The sequence below is a fragment of the Hypomesus nipponensis genome, chromosome 12, assembly GCF_054491055.1.
Source record: "Hypomesus nipponensis isolate SF chromosome 12, ASM5449105v1, whole genome shotgun sequence".
NCBI lineage: Eukaryota > Metazoa > Chordata > Actinopteri > Osmeriformes > Osmeridae > Hypomesus > Hypomesus nipponensis.
Genome location: NC_140372.1, coordinates 1,941,949 through 1,956,814, shown reverse-complemented (window position 1 = coordinate 1,956,814; position 14,866 = coordinate 1,941,949). Strand labels below are relative to the sequence as shown.

The following is a 14,866-nucleotide window of genomic DNA, read 5'->3' as shown; positions in this document are numbered from 1 at the left end:
TGGTAGTAAGGATGACAACGCAAAAAGCCTTTTCTCTTTCGATAGGCTGGGTGGAAAAAAAGAAAACAATTAAATAAACAACGGAATTAGAAACCTAGAAAATCAAGAGTCGTTTTTCTATTGTGTGTTTTGTATGTCAGGAACATTTACTGGTGATATAACCGGTGTAAAAAAAAAAAACCTTAGTATTTTTGTTTTTCTCTGTAACGATTTGTTACAATCATTGTTTTCCATGTCACCCAGAACTACCAGTCTTCTTGTGATTTCCTTCATTAAAGCCTCAAAATAAAAGTTTTCCATTACAACACATATTTTTTTCGTGATTTGATTGGTGTACTGCTTACATTACAACAGCAGAGGGGGTTGTGTAGTTTCTGTAAAGTGACAACAACGACGTTCCAACACATTGTCTTCGACCTCTTATTGCTAAAACATTTACTACCATCTACGTTCCAGGTCAGCAGCTTGGTCCAGAACGAGTGATTTAGGGATTTTTAATCCTTGCACCGCAAATGTAACCAGCATTATTTTCGGACACTTTTTTTTTCACCGGGGGATCACGAAGTAATATATCCTTTGAAGTATCAGTCTTAATGGATCGTCCTTCTAAGCCAGTAGCTTAGTGCGGCTGACGCGAGAGACTCTGAGGCACCATCTCCAACCGGTATCACGGATCAAAAAGATCCGGGGTGCAAATTTACCCCCCACTACCCCTCCACCCCCGGCAGACAGTAATGCCAGTCAAACAACCAGAGATATCAACTTCTTCAAACATGAAGAGCAATGATGCCCCCCCCCCCCCCCCCTTCTCTCTCTTTCTCTAATTCTCCACAGCTGAAGAGACACATGGTATTATTCCCTGTAGCAGGGTCAAGGTCAGTTTGGGGGTGTAAATGTGGAGAAGGGTTAACTTTGGAATTTAGTGTAATAACCTCGTATTCTGTAGTATTCTGTAATTAAAAATAATAGATTTTGTCATTTGTCATGTAGTTTACATGATGTAGACTCACCTGCCATCATTGTATTGGAAATAATATGTGTTTCTGTACATTGGCCATTGGTCTCTTTTTGCTCTCTCACACACACAAACGCACTCTCACTCACACTCTCATACACACACACACACAGTCTTATACACGTGAATGCAAACAAATACTCACACATTCCAGTCATACCGCTATTGGGAAGGCGGGCAGAGTAATAATGTCCCTTCTTTCTTCAACTAACTCCTCTCCTCTGGAGACAATTAACTCACCATGCTTAAGCAAACAGATACACACACACACAGTCAGCAGAAACAACCTGCACATCCATACACTTCCCCAGCCACACACACACACACACACTCTGAAACGCCTGTGAGGCCAAGCAGAAGCAGAGTGCCACTGCAGCACATTGGGCCTGTCACTCCAGGTCTTTGGCCGTCTCTGTCTAATGAAGGCGGCTGTTATTTAGCCGAGCAGTTGTTACCGTCATTCATCTGCCCCACAGCCTCCCTGCCCCCTACACACACACACACACACAGACAAGCTTAAACTTGTCACACACACACAGCAGCCAGTGGGCATGGGCAGTAGAGGCCGGTGTGATGCCTCATAAAGAGTTCCGTCCGTGCAGGGGGACAGTTCCTCTGTCCTGGACACCTCACGGGGTTCACCCGTTCGTTTTTCTACCCGGCGACACAGACTCTCGTCTCCACGGGTACAGCATGGTAGCAGAGGAGACCCCTACAGGTGAGTCCTCTTCCTACACCACCCACAGTCCACCTTGCAACTGTCACCCAGTGAGGAGCACACACTGGGGAAACTGAATCTGGAGAATTTGGGATTGAACTTTTGTTCGCTGTCTGATTCCATGCCTGGTCCTGTCGTGTCCAATGTCATTGTGTTTTGGGGGACATTTGCTTTCCTTCTCTCATGTGACCCTGAGGCTTTGTCAGGGGATCCCCTGTCCCACCTGAGCGTCCTGGTGTGTGGGACAGGGGATCCCCTGTCCCACCTGAGCGTCCTGGTGTGTGGGACAGGGGATCCCCTGTCCCACCTGAGCGTCCTGGTGTGTGGGACAGGGGATCCCCTGTCCCACCTGAGCGTCCTGGTGTGTGGGACGTGACCTGTCACACGTGGGGAAGCACGTAGGCGCTGTGCCTCAGAGGAGACGGTCCAGGACCGACTGACGAGAGAGGGGGGAGGAGAGGGGAAAGGAGAGCAGGAGATGGGAGATAAGATAACACAGGTCTAAATGAGAAGGGAGGAGTGACAAAGAGAAATATGTTGGGGGGAAAGTCCTAGTAAAGAAGGCGATAGAAGAGACCACAGCAGTAAGTATGTATGGAATATAAGGCAGGGGAAGGGGGGGGTTAGAGAGAGGGGGATGTGAGAGTGGTGCAGGGTAACAGATGGGGCTTACTGAGATAGAGGGTGTGGTGTTGCATTAGACACCGCTAGCACTGGACAGGAGGAGAAATCTGTATTGCAGCTGTCAGTGCTTCACCACCTACGCATGCCTTCCACACACACTCCCCTACACACACACACACACACACACACACACACACACACACACACTCACACCACAATGATTCCACACACACTCCCAATGCTACACACACACTCCACAATGATTCACAGATAATATGCACAGATGAATACATACACACTCGCGCAGAGAAACGCACACCCTTTACAACACAACCTGTTCAAACAGTATTTCCCATCCACGTGTTAATCATCAAACTGAAATAATCCCTATAAATATGACAATGGCCTTTTCTTTTGTGAAATGTAAAATATTAACAGTTTTTTTGTTGGCATGTCTGGCTCATGTAGTCATATTGACTCATGGTGTGGTCTGTCTAAGCAGCAGAATCTCACACGCAAAAGGGCTGGTTACTTTGACCCACATCAAAATACTCACGCGAGCTACTTTCTTCGATTAAACAGAGTCAAATTCATAAACTAAATAACCAGTTTACTGCGACTTAATGTGCCACGTATTTTGTCCACTGATGATAACATATCTTATTTACCTATCGCAATGATTTTTAGTATAATAGAGCGGATTCTGCCACGTGCCTACTGCAAAATATCAAAAATAAATCTCTCACAATAGAATACGATACTTTTTTGCCATCCGTTACAAAATTCTTTATCGAGAACAGTGTGAACATGTTGTGATTTGTAGTCCAAGGACAGAGCAAATAAAAGGTTCACGCCACAGTAGAAGATGAACCACAATCTGAAGATTAACATGAACCCGGGATTAGAATTCTAAATGACTGATGATTTTTCATACATCCGTACATTGTTCAAAGTCTCAAACTTATCTGGCCTAGGTCTTTAGTAAGTATCAGTAGGTTACGTGGATTGATAGTTTATAAAGCTTCAATGTTAATTTAACCAGACTACTCTAGTAGCAACATCAGGGGTTAATCTACTAAACTGTTTCCAAATCTATAGCATATTTTTTTAAAGCATTAAATAAATAGCCTAAGTACAATTCACATTATCCGATGAATAAATACGGTTCACTTTACTCGTTGATTTGCCGGTGAATACAACTCCTCTCCTCCCGCCTTTGCGATTTGCTCGTTTATTACCTCTCAGTCTAAGTTCTCACCTGTACGGAAGTGAACATAAAAGGTTGGGCAGGTAAGAATGCCTGAGCAAAGAAGACAACGTTCTGAACGACGTTTAGCTACAGGTGGTTGCTGTCGTCTACCAGCCGGTGCGCCCGAAAATGCTGCTTGAACCTTTACTATGTTTAATATTAATTAAGGATTTTCAATGTAAACAAATGTTTTGATCTCTCACATTGCAGCAGTAACCGCGAGGACTAATGGGGCTTGTACTACTCTGTCTAATTCTTCAGTATTGGATCCACAACGTGGAGGGTGAGTCAATAAGGGATCGTGCCCTACATACTTTATCTCCAATAAGATACTTACCTGTTGAAGGTCACAGTTAATCACTTATTCTGCATATAGCCTTTCAGTTTTCCCCTTTGATGTTAACATATTTCATAGTGGCATAACATCTATGACATCTAACACCTACCATGAAGCAGTAGTAAATCATTACTGTAAATAGCTTACTTACCAAAATCCTGCACAGAATATGATTTACAGTTCTGCGGTAACACAAACAAGTCAAATATAATCCGGGTGTAGACTCTCTCACATCCTAGAGATGATCAGTGATAGTCAGTCCTTTCCACACTCAGCGAGCGCCGGCTTGTTAAGTGCAGCCGTGAGAGAACCCACGCTGTGAGACTAGCTAACCCACGCTGTGAGACTAGCTAACCCACGCTGTGACCACTTCCATGTTGCTCCATGCAGGAGCATGTTCCTCGGGAAGCGCGGCGACCTGTGATGCCTGCCTCCAGCTGGGGCCCCTCTGTGCTTGGTGCTCCCAGGAGGTAAGATACCCCCGGCAGAGCAGCAGCTCAGGGGTGGGTGTAGCTAAGGGACGGGTTTAACTCACTAGGGATGGGTATAGCTCAGTATAGGGATGGGTATAGCTCAGTATAGGGATGGGTATAGCTCAGTATAGGGATGGGTATAGCTCAGTATAGGGATGGGTATAGCTCAGTATAGGGATGGGTATAGCTCAGTATAGGGATGGGTATAGCTCAGTATAGGGACGGGTTTAACTCACTAGGGATGGGTATAGCTCAGTATAGGGATGGGTATAGCTCAGTATAGGGACGGGTTTAACTCACTAGGGATGGGTATAGCTCAGTATAGGGATGGGTATAGCTCAGTATAGGGATGGGTATAGCTCAGTATAGGGATGGGTATAGCTCAGTATAGGGATGGGTATAGCTCAGTATAGGGATGGGTATAGCTCAGTATAGGGATGGGTATAGCTCAGTGATAGAACATGGGGATGGGTATAGCTCAGTATAGGGATGGGTATAGCTCAGTATAGGGATGGGTATAGCTCAGTATAGGGATGGGTATAGCTCAGTATAGGGATGGGTATAGCTCAGTATAGGGATGGGCATAGCTCAGTATAGGGATGGGTATAGCTCAGTATAGGGATGGGTATAGCTCAGTATAGGGATGCGTATAGCTCAGTGGTAGAACATGGGGATGGGTATAGCTCAGTAGTAGAGCATGGGGATGGGTATAGCTCAGTGGTAGAGCATGGGGATGGGTATAGCTCAGTGGTAGAACATGGGGATGGGTATAGCTCAGTAGTAGAGCATGGGGATGGGTATAGCTCAGTGGTAGAACATGGGGATGGGTATAGCTCAGTGGTTGAGCATTTGACTGCTCAGTGCAGGTTCAAATCCCCCTGTGTACCTTGGTTCAATGTAAACATCTGCTAAGTGGCTACTTTAAAAAACACTGAGCCAACAGCCGTGTCGCTCCCATCACCACTGTGTCAGGGTACGATCAGGACGTTCAAGGTCGTTGTCGTGTCGTCTTTTGAAACCTCTCAGAATTTCACGGAGTCGTACCTGGTCAGCGAGCGCTGCGACACGCCAGACGTCCTGCTCCAGAGGGGGTGCACGCCGCAACAGCTCGAGTCTCCGCTCACCCGTGCCGAGGTTCTCCGAGAGATCCCGTTGGGGAGATCTGAAGAGAACCGCAACCACACCCACATCTCCCCTCAGAAGATGGCCCTCAAACTCAGACCAGGTTCTCCTTGTCATGATCATTTTGGGCCTTTTTTTAAAGCTGTATTTAGTGTGAAGTGGCAGAGACACAGAAAGGAATGCAGGGAGAGAGCGAGGGGGGAAGATGTGCAGGGAATGGCCCAAGCCAGATTCGAACTGAGGTACCTGCGTAAAGGCCTTGTAAAGTTGATATGAACTTTTTGACAACGATTATGGAAATTTGTCAAGGAGTTAGATTGAAGTGTCAATATCACCATTCAAAATTACAACAGTCATAAAGCTTATTTGTTTTCCTGCGTTTTTAGTCTGGCGTTAACTTGGATCATTTTGGACAGGCAGTGAGCTGACCTTCCAGGTGCAGGTGCGTCAGACAGAGGACTACCCTGTGGACATCTACTACCTGATGGATCTCTCCGCCTCCATGATCGACGACCTGGAGACTATCAAGGACCTGGGCTCCTCGCTGTCCCGAGAGATGGCCAAGCTCACCAGCAAGTTCCGCCTGGGTTTTGGCTCCTTTGTGGAGAAACCTGTCCTGCCGTTCATCAAGATCACCCCCGAGGAGCTCGCCAACCCGTGCTGGTACCAGGAACAAGAACAATGATATTAGGAATAACCTTTGTTGACATAGCGCCTCCCTCCCTCCCTCCCTCCCTCCCTCCCTCCCTCCCTCCCTCCCTCCCTCCCTCCCTCCCTCCCTCCCTCCCTCCCTCCCTCCCTCCCTCCCTCCCTCCCTCCCTCCCTCCCTCCCTCCCTCCCCCCTCCCTCCCTCCCTCCCTCCCTCCCTCCCTCCCTCCCTCCCTCCCTCCCTCTCTCCCTCCCTCCCTCCCTCCCTCCCTCCCTCCCTCCCTCCCTCCCTCCCTCCCTCCCTCCCTCCCAGGGAGGCTATGTACAGAGGAACATGAGGGAACTGGACCTCCTTCACACCACATCCTCCTGGTGGAAGTCCCCACTTCCTGGGAGAGCACTTTACATACAGAGGCAAACACTAGACAAACCGGTTACTGATAACAGAAACATCAGCAGTTGTTCTCATTTAGCAGACGACATATAATTTGATCATGAAAAGGGACTGGGAGAGAGGGATTTGAACCTGCAACTTCTTGATTCGTTATCAAATGCTGAGCTATATCAGTCCCCAGTAGACCTGCGGGTCCTGTTCTCAGTCGATTATACCGTGGAAATGTGTTATTTTGCAGCGTAAAGACATGTGCTGAAGAGTGTGGCATATAGTGAAGTGATAACCAGCATATTCACCAACATAATTCACCAACATAATTAACCACCATATGGTGACAACCCACTTGTGAGACATCGCTTTGGATGAAACCATCTGCTAATTGAACACATGATCATTATGATGACATGATATTGAATGCTTTTCTCCGGTGTTTCCCAGGAGCGTGGAAGACAGCTGTTTGCCAACGTTTGGCTACAAGCACGTGTTGCCTCTGACCAGCAGCACAGAGCAGTTCAACCAGATCATCACCAAGCAACGCGTCTCCGCCAACATCGATGTGCCCGAGTGTGGCTTCGACGCCATCATGCAGGCGGCTGTGTGTGGGGTGAGCTGTGGTTTCCACCGCAGTCATCTATACAACATTACACTTTTATTCAGTCAGCGACACTTTTATCCAAAGCGATAGTGTTCAAAGTAGGCCTATGGAAGGTACAGTAGAAGATCAAGGATCAGCAGGGCTTCAGTTCTAACAGTGTTTCAGTGGTCCTGGAGAGTGAGCCCATCTCCGCCAGCTGTGTACAGAGCTCCTGTGTGTTTGTCTGGGCAGGATAAGATCGGCTGGAGGAACGACTCCATGCGTCTGTTGGTGTTTGCCAGCGATGCAGACTCTCACGTTGGCATGGACAGCAGGATGGCGGGCATCGTGATCCCTAACGACGGAGCGTGCCACCTGGACAGCAACAACCAGTACTCCATGTCCGACTCTCTGGTGAGAAGGCTCCTGGAGTCACAGCATTTGTCTGTTTGTTTGTTAAGCGTTGAAGAGATGGCTTGAGGGTTTGAGTTGGTTTATGTGCAGGGGCGTATGTGAAGCCCTCTGTGCGATGCTTGTAAAACAAGGCTGTACATATTAGATTGTTTGCATCTCTGCAGTATGTGTTACTGTTGTCTTGTTTGGTCCAGGAATACCCAACCCTCGGCCAGCTGATTGACAAGCTGGTGGAGAACAACATCCTCCTCATCTTTGCCGTGACGGAGAAGCAGAAACACAACTACCAGGTGGGCTCAGTTCCCTCTCTGTCGTGTGACATTTACGCAGAGAAAAACAAAACTCCCGTGTGGGTGAAAGATAGAGAAGCGACTGTGGGGAACTCTATCTCTGTGTATCAGTGAGGTTAGCATATTTGATTCAGTAAGCACTCCCGTGTGACGAGTCAGAACAGGTCTTCTGTCTTCCCGTTTGTTCCTCTGTTCCTCCTGGGGGGGGGGGGGGGTCGCGACAGATACGCTGGCGTCAGCGTTCCTCCTCTGATCCGAGGTTGTTCTCTACCCCCACAGAACTATGCAAACCTCATACCTGGCGCCACGGTTGGAATACTGGAATCTGATTCTGGGAACATTCTGGAACTTATTGTGACAGCATATAAAGTAAGGGTAATGCCCTCGTTGGAGGCAGAGCTTCTCTTGTGTGTGTGTGTGTGTGTGTGTTTTATAGTGAGACAGATTCTGTTTGTCGGTGTCTGATAACATGTTTTTCGCTCCATTTTGCTCTATCTTGCTTGCTTTCACTCAGTCTCTTCCCGCCCTCCCCCCTCCCCCCCCCTATCTCTATCTCTCTCTCTCTCTCTCTCTCTCTCTCTCTGTCTCTCTGTATCTCTCTCTCTCTCTCTCTCTCTCTCTGTAGCTCTCTCTCTCTCTGTATCTCTTTCTCTTTGTCTCTCTCTCGGTCCAGAGTGTCAGTATGTTGTCAGCAGGCCTGTACAGGCCCAGGCTGATTGAACCCCCTCTAGCTTTTTCTTGTGTGCTCCAGCCTCCCCCCTCCCTCCCTCCCTCCCCCCCCCCCTCCCTCCCTCCCTCCCCCCCCCCCCTCCCCCCCCCCCCTCCCTCCCTCCCTCCCCCCCCCTCCCTCCCTCCCCCCCTCCCTCCCTGCCTCCCTCCCCCCTCCCTCCCTCCCTCCCTCCCTCCCTCCCTCCCTCCCTCCCTCCCTCCCTCCCTCCCTCCCTCCCTCCCTCCCTCCCTCCCTCCCTCACCTTCTCTCAAACCTTCCTTCCTCCCCCTCCTTTCCTCCATCCTAACCCCCTCCTCTCCTCCCTTCCTCCCTCCCCCTCCTTTCCTCCATCCTAACCCCCTCCTCTCCTCCCTTCCTCCCTCCCCCTCCTTTCCTCCATCCTAACCCCCTCCTCATCTCCCTCCCTCCCCCTCCCCTCCTCCATCCTAACCCCCTCCTGGCTGAGGGGCAGGGCTGCCGCTAAATCACTTCATCAGATGCCTCCTCTGCAACCCCAACAGCCATGTCTGAGGCAGCCAGGGTTAGAGGCAGCCAGGGTTAGAGGCAGCCAGGGTTAGAGGCAGCCAGGGTTAGAGGCAGCCAGGGTTAGAGGCAGCCAGGGTTAGAGTCACACAAGGTCAGAGACAGACACTCGTCATATTTCTACAGTGTGTTGAGGTTTGAGGATGATATCTTGAGCTTTCTGATGAGCTGCAGCATACCGTGGCACCGCAAAACCTCCACGTGACCTCAGACCACAGCAGCCTCAGGGTGAGTCGTGCAGGAAGCTCCTCCCCTGTCCCAGCAGGGAGCTCAGATTTGTCCACAGGCCCTGCGCTACTCACCTGGAGAAGCCTTGATCCTGACTCACGCAAACAGCTGCAGGTCCTGTGTGGAGCTGACTGGCTGGCGGAAGTTCACCAGCTTCTCACTGGGTCTGACTGAGGCCTTTGTTCTGTTTAGCTAAGGTCTGATCTGTCCTGGGATCAAATACACAGTCCAGACCTCCTACAAATGATAAGATTCATCAAACTATGAATTCAAACGAACTGATGAAGTTTATAAAATGCTTCTACTAAAACACTCTGAAGGCCGTTCTGGACATCTGAAGAGAGATTCTGGAGAGCTTTCCCTTGACATGTCCTCGTCCTCAGACGTGTTGATCTGTGTGGTTGTTCTCTGCCTCCTCCAGGAGCTTCGCTCTGAGATCGAGCTGGAGCTGCTGGGCGACACGGAGGATCTTCAGATCAGCTTCTCCTCCTCCTGCCCTGACGGACAGGCCCAGCCCGGCCTCAAACGCTGCTCCAACGTCAAGGCCGGAGCCACGGTAAGTTCCTGTTTGAACTTGTGCCACACAACGCCACCACCACCTTTACAAACACTGCTTTAACCGGCTACGCCACCCTAAAGCTATCTCTTCGAAGGCGCGGGTGTGCGGTACTCATACCGAGGAGTGACTTTAACCAGTTTGACTCTGTTCCCCTCTGAAGGTGTCCTTCAACGTGACCGTGGAGCTGCCAGCCTGCCTGTCCGGCCCGCGGCGCTTCTCCCTGAAGCCTGTGGGCGTGCAGGACACCCTGGAGGTCACCCTGGAGGCTCTGTGCTCCTGCCCCTGCCAGGACACCTCGGCCCCCAACAGCAGCTTCTGCTCCGAGGGCCAGGGGGCGCTGGAGTGCGGGGTGTGTGTGTGCCGTCCAGGCTACGTGGGCACCAGGTGTGAGTGCGAGGAGAGGGGCACCCACAGCAGTGACTGCTGGGCGGAGGGGCAGGCGGAGGCGTGCGGAGGACAGGGGGAGTGTTCCTGCGGGAGGTGTGTGTGCGAGCCCTCCAGCTTTGGCCGTGTGTACGGCCCGTACTGCCAGTGTGACGACTTCTCCTGCGTGCGCTTCCGGGGGGAGCTTTGTGGAGGTGGGTCGCTCAGAGCGCTGTAGGGATAGAGATGTTAGCCCTGTTTCCTCCAGGCCTTTCTAACACTGAGCGTGTGTGTGTGTGTGTCTGTGTGTGTGTGTAGGCCATGGGGCCTGTGACTGTGGAGAGTGTGTGTGTCAGAGCGGATGGACAGGAGAGTACTGTAACTGCAGCACCAGCACAGAGAGGTGTGTGTCGGAGGACGGAGCGCTGTGCAGTGGCCGGGGGAGGTGTGTGTGCGGCAGGTGTGTGTGTGCCATACCTGGAGCCTCCGGGGACACCTGTGAGAAGTGCCCCACCTGCGGAGACAGCTGCAGCTCAGCCAGGTGAGGTCACACCCACCTGGTCCAATCACAACACTCTTGTGTTGAGGACGGGAACTACATGCTATGCGAGAGAGAGAGAGAGAGAGAGAGAGAGAGAGAGAGAGAGAGAGAGAGAGAGAGAGAGATAGAGAGAGAGAGAGAGAGAGAGAGAGAGAGAGAGAGAGAGAGAGAGAGAGAGAGAGAGAGAGAGAGAGAGAGAGAGAGAGAGAGAGAGAGAGAGAGAGAGAGAGAGAGAGAGAGAGAGAGAGAGAATCCCTTGCTCTTCCCATGGTGTCTTCCAATTTCTTCCTCGGTGAGTTTTCCTGGGAGTTCTCGCTCGAGGGTTGAGGTTGGTAAGGGTGCAGTTCTGTGGGCGTATGTGAAGTCCTCTTTGACACTGCTTGTAAAAAGGGTTCTACAAACACATTTGATGACCTGGGGTCACCAGGCCGATGGAAGAGATCATTCCTCCTCTCCGACCGCATGTTTGTCGCTGGTCTCGGAGAACAAGGATATCAGTTTCTGCCTCTCTTATTCCTGCCTGCCTGCTGTATCTAGGAGGCATCAAAAGACTGCTAATGCCCCCAACACTGAACTAAAGAATCTCCTTTCTCCATTGTAAAAGACCTGTCAGACATAGTCTATTTGACACCAATGTTTTGTGGCAGACTGGAGGGAGACTGGAGGGAGAGAAAGAGAGAGAGAGAGAAAAAGACAGAACAGCCTTTGGGAACTCTGGGAAACAGACCAGGCTCTTACTTTCCTCCTTCTCTACTCTCCACATGTGAATAGAAATTCCTGGACCCTAGGGACAAGCTCTCAGACGTGTGTGTGTGTGTGTGTGTGTGTGTGTGTGTGTGTGTCCTCAGGCTCTGTGTGGAGTGCCACCTCCAGGCAGAGAAAGCCCCAGCGGATTGTTTCCACAAGTGCAGTGGTTCTAACGTCTCTGTCAACGAGACCACAGGTACCGTCTCTCCTCCAACGCTATGGGGACACCAGGACTGAGCAATGGGCACTGGGACAAACACACAACTTATAGAGCAGCAACAGCAAGAGACATATTACTATTATGGGCACCCACATCCATTGTTCCTTTAGTAGGGGGCTAAACAGACTAGCACGCTAACTTCCCCCATGGGTCAGAACACTGGAAGGAGGCTAAACAGACTAGCACGCTAAGTTCCCCCATGGGTCAGGGAGCCAGAGGAATGCCAACATGCTTCGACTCAAGTGTCCCTCCTTGCCCTTCTCCCTCCCCCACAGAACACTATCTGGGTCTAGGTTCCTGACACCGGACAATAGAAAACATATTATTTACCTTGTCGGACAGACAACCCTTTTGTGGTAGCAGTGAATAGAGAAGGACCTGGGGGTTTTCTTGAAGGCAGGGTTAGTTTGAACCTTGTTCCTCTTAGTGTAAGCAGAGAGGCATATCTGATCATCGTCACGACTCTGATAAGAAGGTATAACAATGGTGTGGGACCCACATGGTCACACACACGTATGCATACACACACACTAATACATACATACACTTTTACACACACATAGATATACAGACACACTATCTTATACACACATATAGATACTCACACACCAAAATATTTTTACCTTTGATATGGAAATTACACTGGCAGCCGAAAAACGACAACCTTATCTTCTTACAAGCTTCTACAATACACAGAGGAAAGCTGATAAATGGCTGATTGATCTCCACATCTCTGTTCCAGGGTTTGATGGGAGTCAGGCCATGCTGTGTACCCTGCAGAGTGACAACGAGTGTCTGATCTCCTTCAGTGTGGAGGTGGGAGACTCTGGTACGACCGTCTACAACCTGCTGCTTCACGGTACGGCCTCCTCTGCTACTCTGAGACTCACCTCTGTGTGGGGTCCTCCTACACACACACTAATCATATAGATATATACACATACACACACTGTATATATGTACGCACATACAGCATATACTGTGTATGGTGTTCCGTGTATTTATTTCGAATATGATTTTTGTGCGACTTGCTTTTAGCCAAGGACATGTTGTGCAAACCTATCTCTCCCCCACTCCCCTCCCCCCCCCCCCCTCCCCACCTCCCTCCCTCCCCCCAGACTGTCCACAGCCCCCCAACATAGCCATGATAGTGCTGGGGGTGTCTCTGTCCATTCTCACCATCGGCCTGATCCTTCTGGGTGTGTGGAAGATTCTGGTCTCTGTCCACGACCGGAAGGAGGTCGCCAAGTTCGAGGCAGAGAGGGCCAAGGCAAAGTGGCAGTCAGTAGGTGTTCCCCTTTGATCTTGTGGTGTTTAGATCTGTGTAATTAATCCACCAGGTGGCGCTCTAAAAGGAGTTTGTCCAGGAGGTGAATGTATCTTTTTTTGTTGATGCTGTGTATGTGCAGAAATAGTTGCCACTAGATAACAGGGTCTAACTTCTACTCCCTGTTTGTCTTCCTCCTCCCAGCAGTCAAGGCCACAAAACCGTGTGTTTCATTCTCTGCTTCTTCAAAATAGCGTATCTCACCAAGTTGAGGTGAGGTGACAGCTTGTTCTGAAGGAGAAACACACATGTGACCTTGACTGTTGGGAGGAGGAAGAGAAAAAGGGAGTTCCAGCTAGACCTATTATTAAATAAACCCAGCATCAAAGCTGGTTAAAGATGACTCCAGACAGTTTCAATGGAAAGTGCTCAGGCTTGTTGAAGATTAATGTTGGTTTTGAGTGTTGCTGAGGTGAAAATACGAATCATTGTTTTTTTATTTCAAAATATTTTGGAAAACTATTCTAAAACTTAACGTTTTAAAAAGTCCCACCCCCAAAAAAAATTTTTCGAAAAAAAGTAAAACTTAAAAGTAAATAATTGCTAAGTACTTGATGAGGACTCTACTACTATCCTCTTCTGTACTCTGCACTGCTTTACTCTACTCTGTTATCCTCTCAGACTACATTTACATTTAGTCATTTAGCAGACGCTCTTATCCAGAGCGTGTAGACTAAGTGTAGTCAGTACTTCAACTTTTACCAGTCTTTTTAAACATAAGTATCCATGCTTCTAATCGAGTGAGGGATGTGTGTACTTTTGCCATCTCTGTACGTATATATGGCCTGTCTCCAAGGAACATGAAGCGGACTGGGACCCTTTAAGCTTCCCTTTGTTTTGAACACTGCCCCCTGTTGGTCGTGTTAGCATGACCTCTCGTACTAGACCTCAGGTGGAGAAGTGAACAATAGCTTGGCACTCAATCATGCAGTCTACAGTTGTATTTACAGTTTGCCAAGCCATATTTCAGATTCACCTTTCTTTCTTCATCTCACAGGGAACAAACCCTCTGTTTCGAAGCTCGACATCAACGTTTAAAAACGTCACCTATAAGAACACTGGAAGAGAAAAATGTATTTCAATGGACCGCTACTGATGACTTCAGAGCAGAGAGAGTGACCGGCAAAGTGCACTGATGTCTGTGCCAAGCAAGACAGTTGACAGCCAACAATTATTTTTTACGTAAGATGTGCGTGTGTGTGTGTTTGTGTGTTCTTAAAAGAGAGAGAGTGAGAGAGTGAGAGAGTGAGAGAGTGAGAGAGTGAGAGAGAGTGAGAGAGTGAGAGAGAGAGAGAGAGAGAGAGAGAGAGAGAGAGAGAGAGAGAGAGAGAGTGAGAGAGAGAGAGAGAGAGAGAGAGAGAGAGAGAGAGTGAGTGAGTGAGTGAGTGAGTGAGAGTAAGTTCATGGGAATGTGTACAGTAACCAAAAGATCTTAATAATTTTTGGAGATACTAAATGTCTACAGTAGCATTTAGCATCCATCTTGATGACTTTGCTGCTTAACAGGGTTTTTCTGGATGATAGTCTAACACTGGACTTATTTTTTTCTCGTTTAGAACACTGTTGGGATTTGGGTATAGGCTAGGCGCAGCTAGCAGGGGAAACCACTGCAATATTATGTATTTTGTGTGTAATGTTTTGTCTTGGATTTAAATCGAGGCTGTGCCTTGAGTGACAATGTAGTATTTTGTTTGGAGGAAATGAAGTGAACGTGTTTTTTCATGTTGTGTGACGCAATAATAAAGTTGAACTTTGAGTCAAGAGATTTTGT

At 49.0% G+C, this 14,866-nt stretch overlaps 1 protein-coding gene across 3 annotated transcripts; it reads left to right on the top strand.

Annotated features, from left to right (window-relative positions):
- Window positions 1-1,579: 1,579 nt before the first annotated feature.
- Window positions 1,580-14,856, top strand: itgb6 (integrin, beta 6). 3 transcript variants are annotated; one of them, XM_084667997.1, is made up of 16 exons: window positions 1,580-1,733; window positions 3,817-3,889; window positions 4,334-4,413; window positions 5,443-5,641; window positions 5,955-6,201; window positions 7,019-7,184; window positions 7,407-7,568; window positions 7,763-7,858; window positions 8,138-8,227; window positions 9,760-9,894; window positions 10,058-10,475; window positions 10,579-10,801; window positions 11,650-11,744; window positions 12,511-12,627; window positions 12,887-13,053; window positions 14,093-14,856. In XM_084667997.1, exons 2-16 carry the CDS (start codon window positions 3,835-3,837, stop codon window positions 14,189-14,191), a joined length of 2,349 nt encoding a protein of 782 aa, XP_084524123.1. In that variant the 5' UTR covers window positions 1,580-1,733; window positions 3,817-3,834; the 3' UTR covers window positions 14,192-14,856. The 3 variants fall into 3 exon arrangements, with proteins under 3 accessions (XP_084524123.1, XP_084524126.1, XP_084524125.1); XM_084668000.1 differs by lacking the exon at window positions 1,580-1,733 and adding an exon at window positions 3,203-3,338; XM_084667999.1 differs by lacking the exon at window positions 1,580-1,733 and adding an exon at window positions 3,247-3,723.
- Window positions 14,857-14,866: the final 10 nt, after the last annotated feature.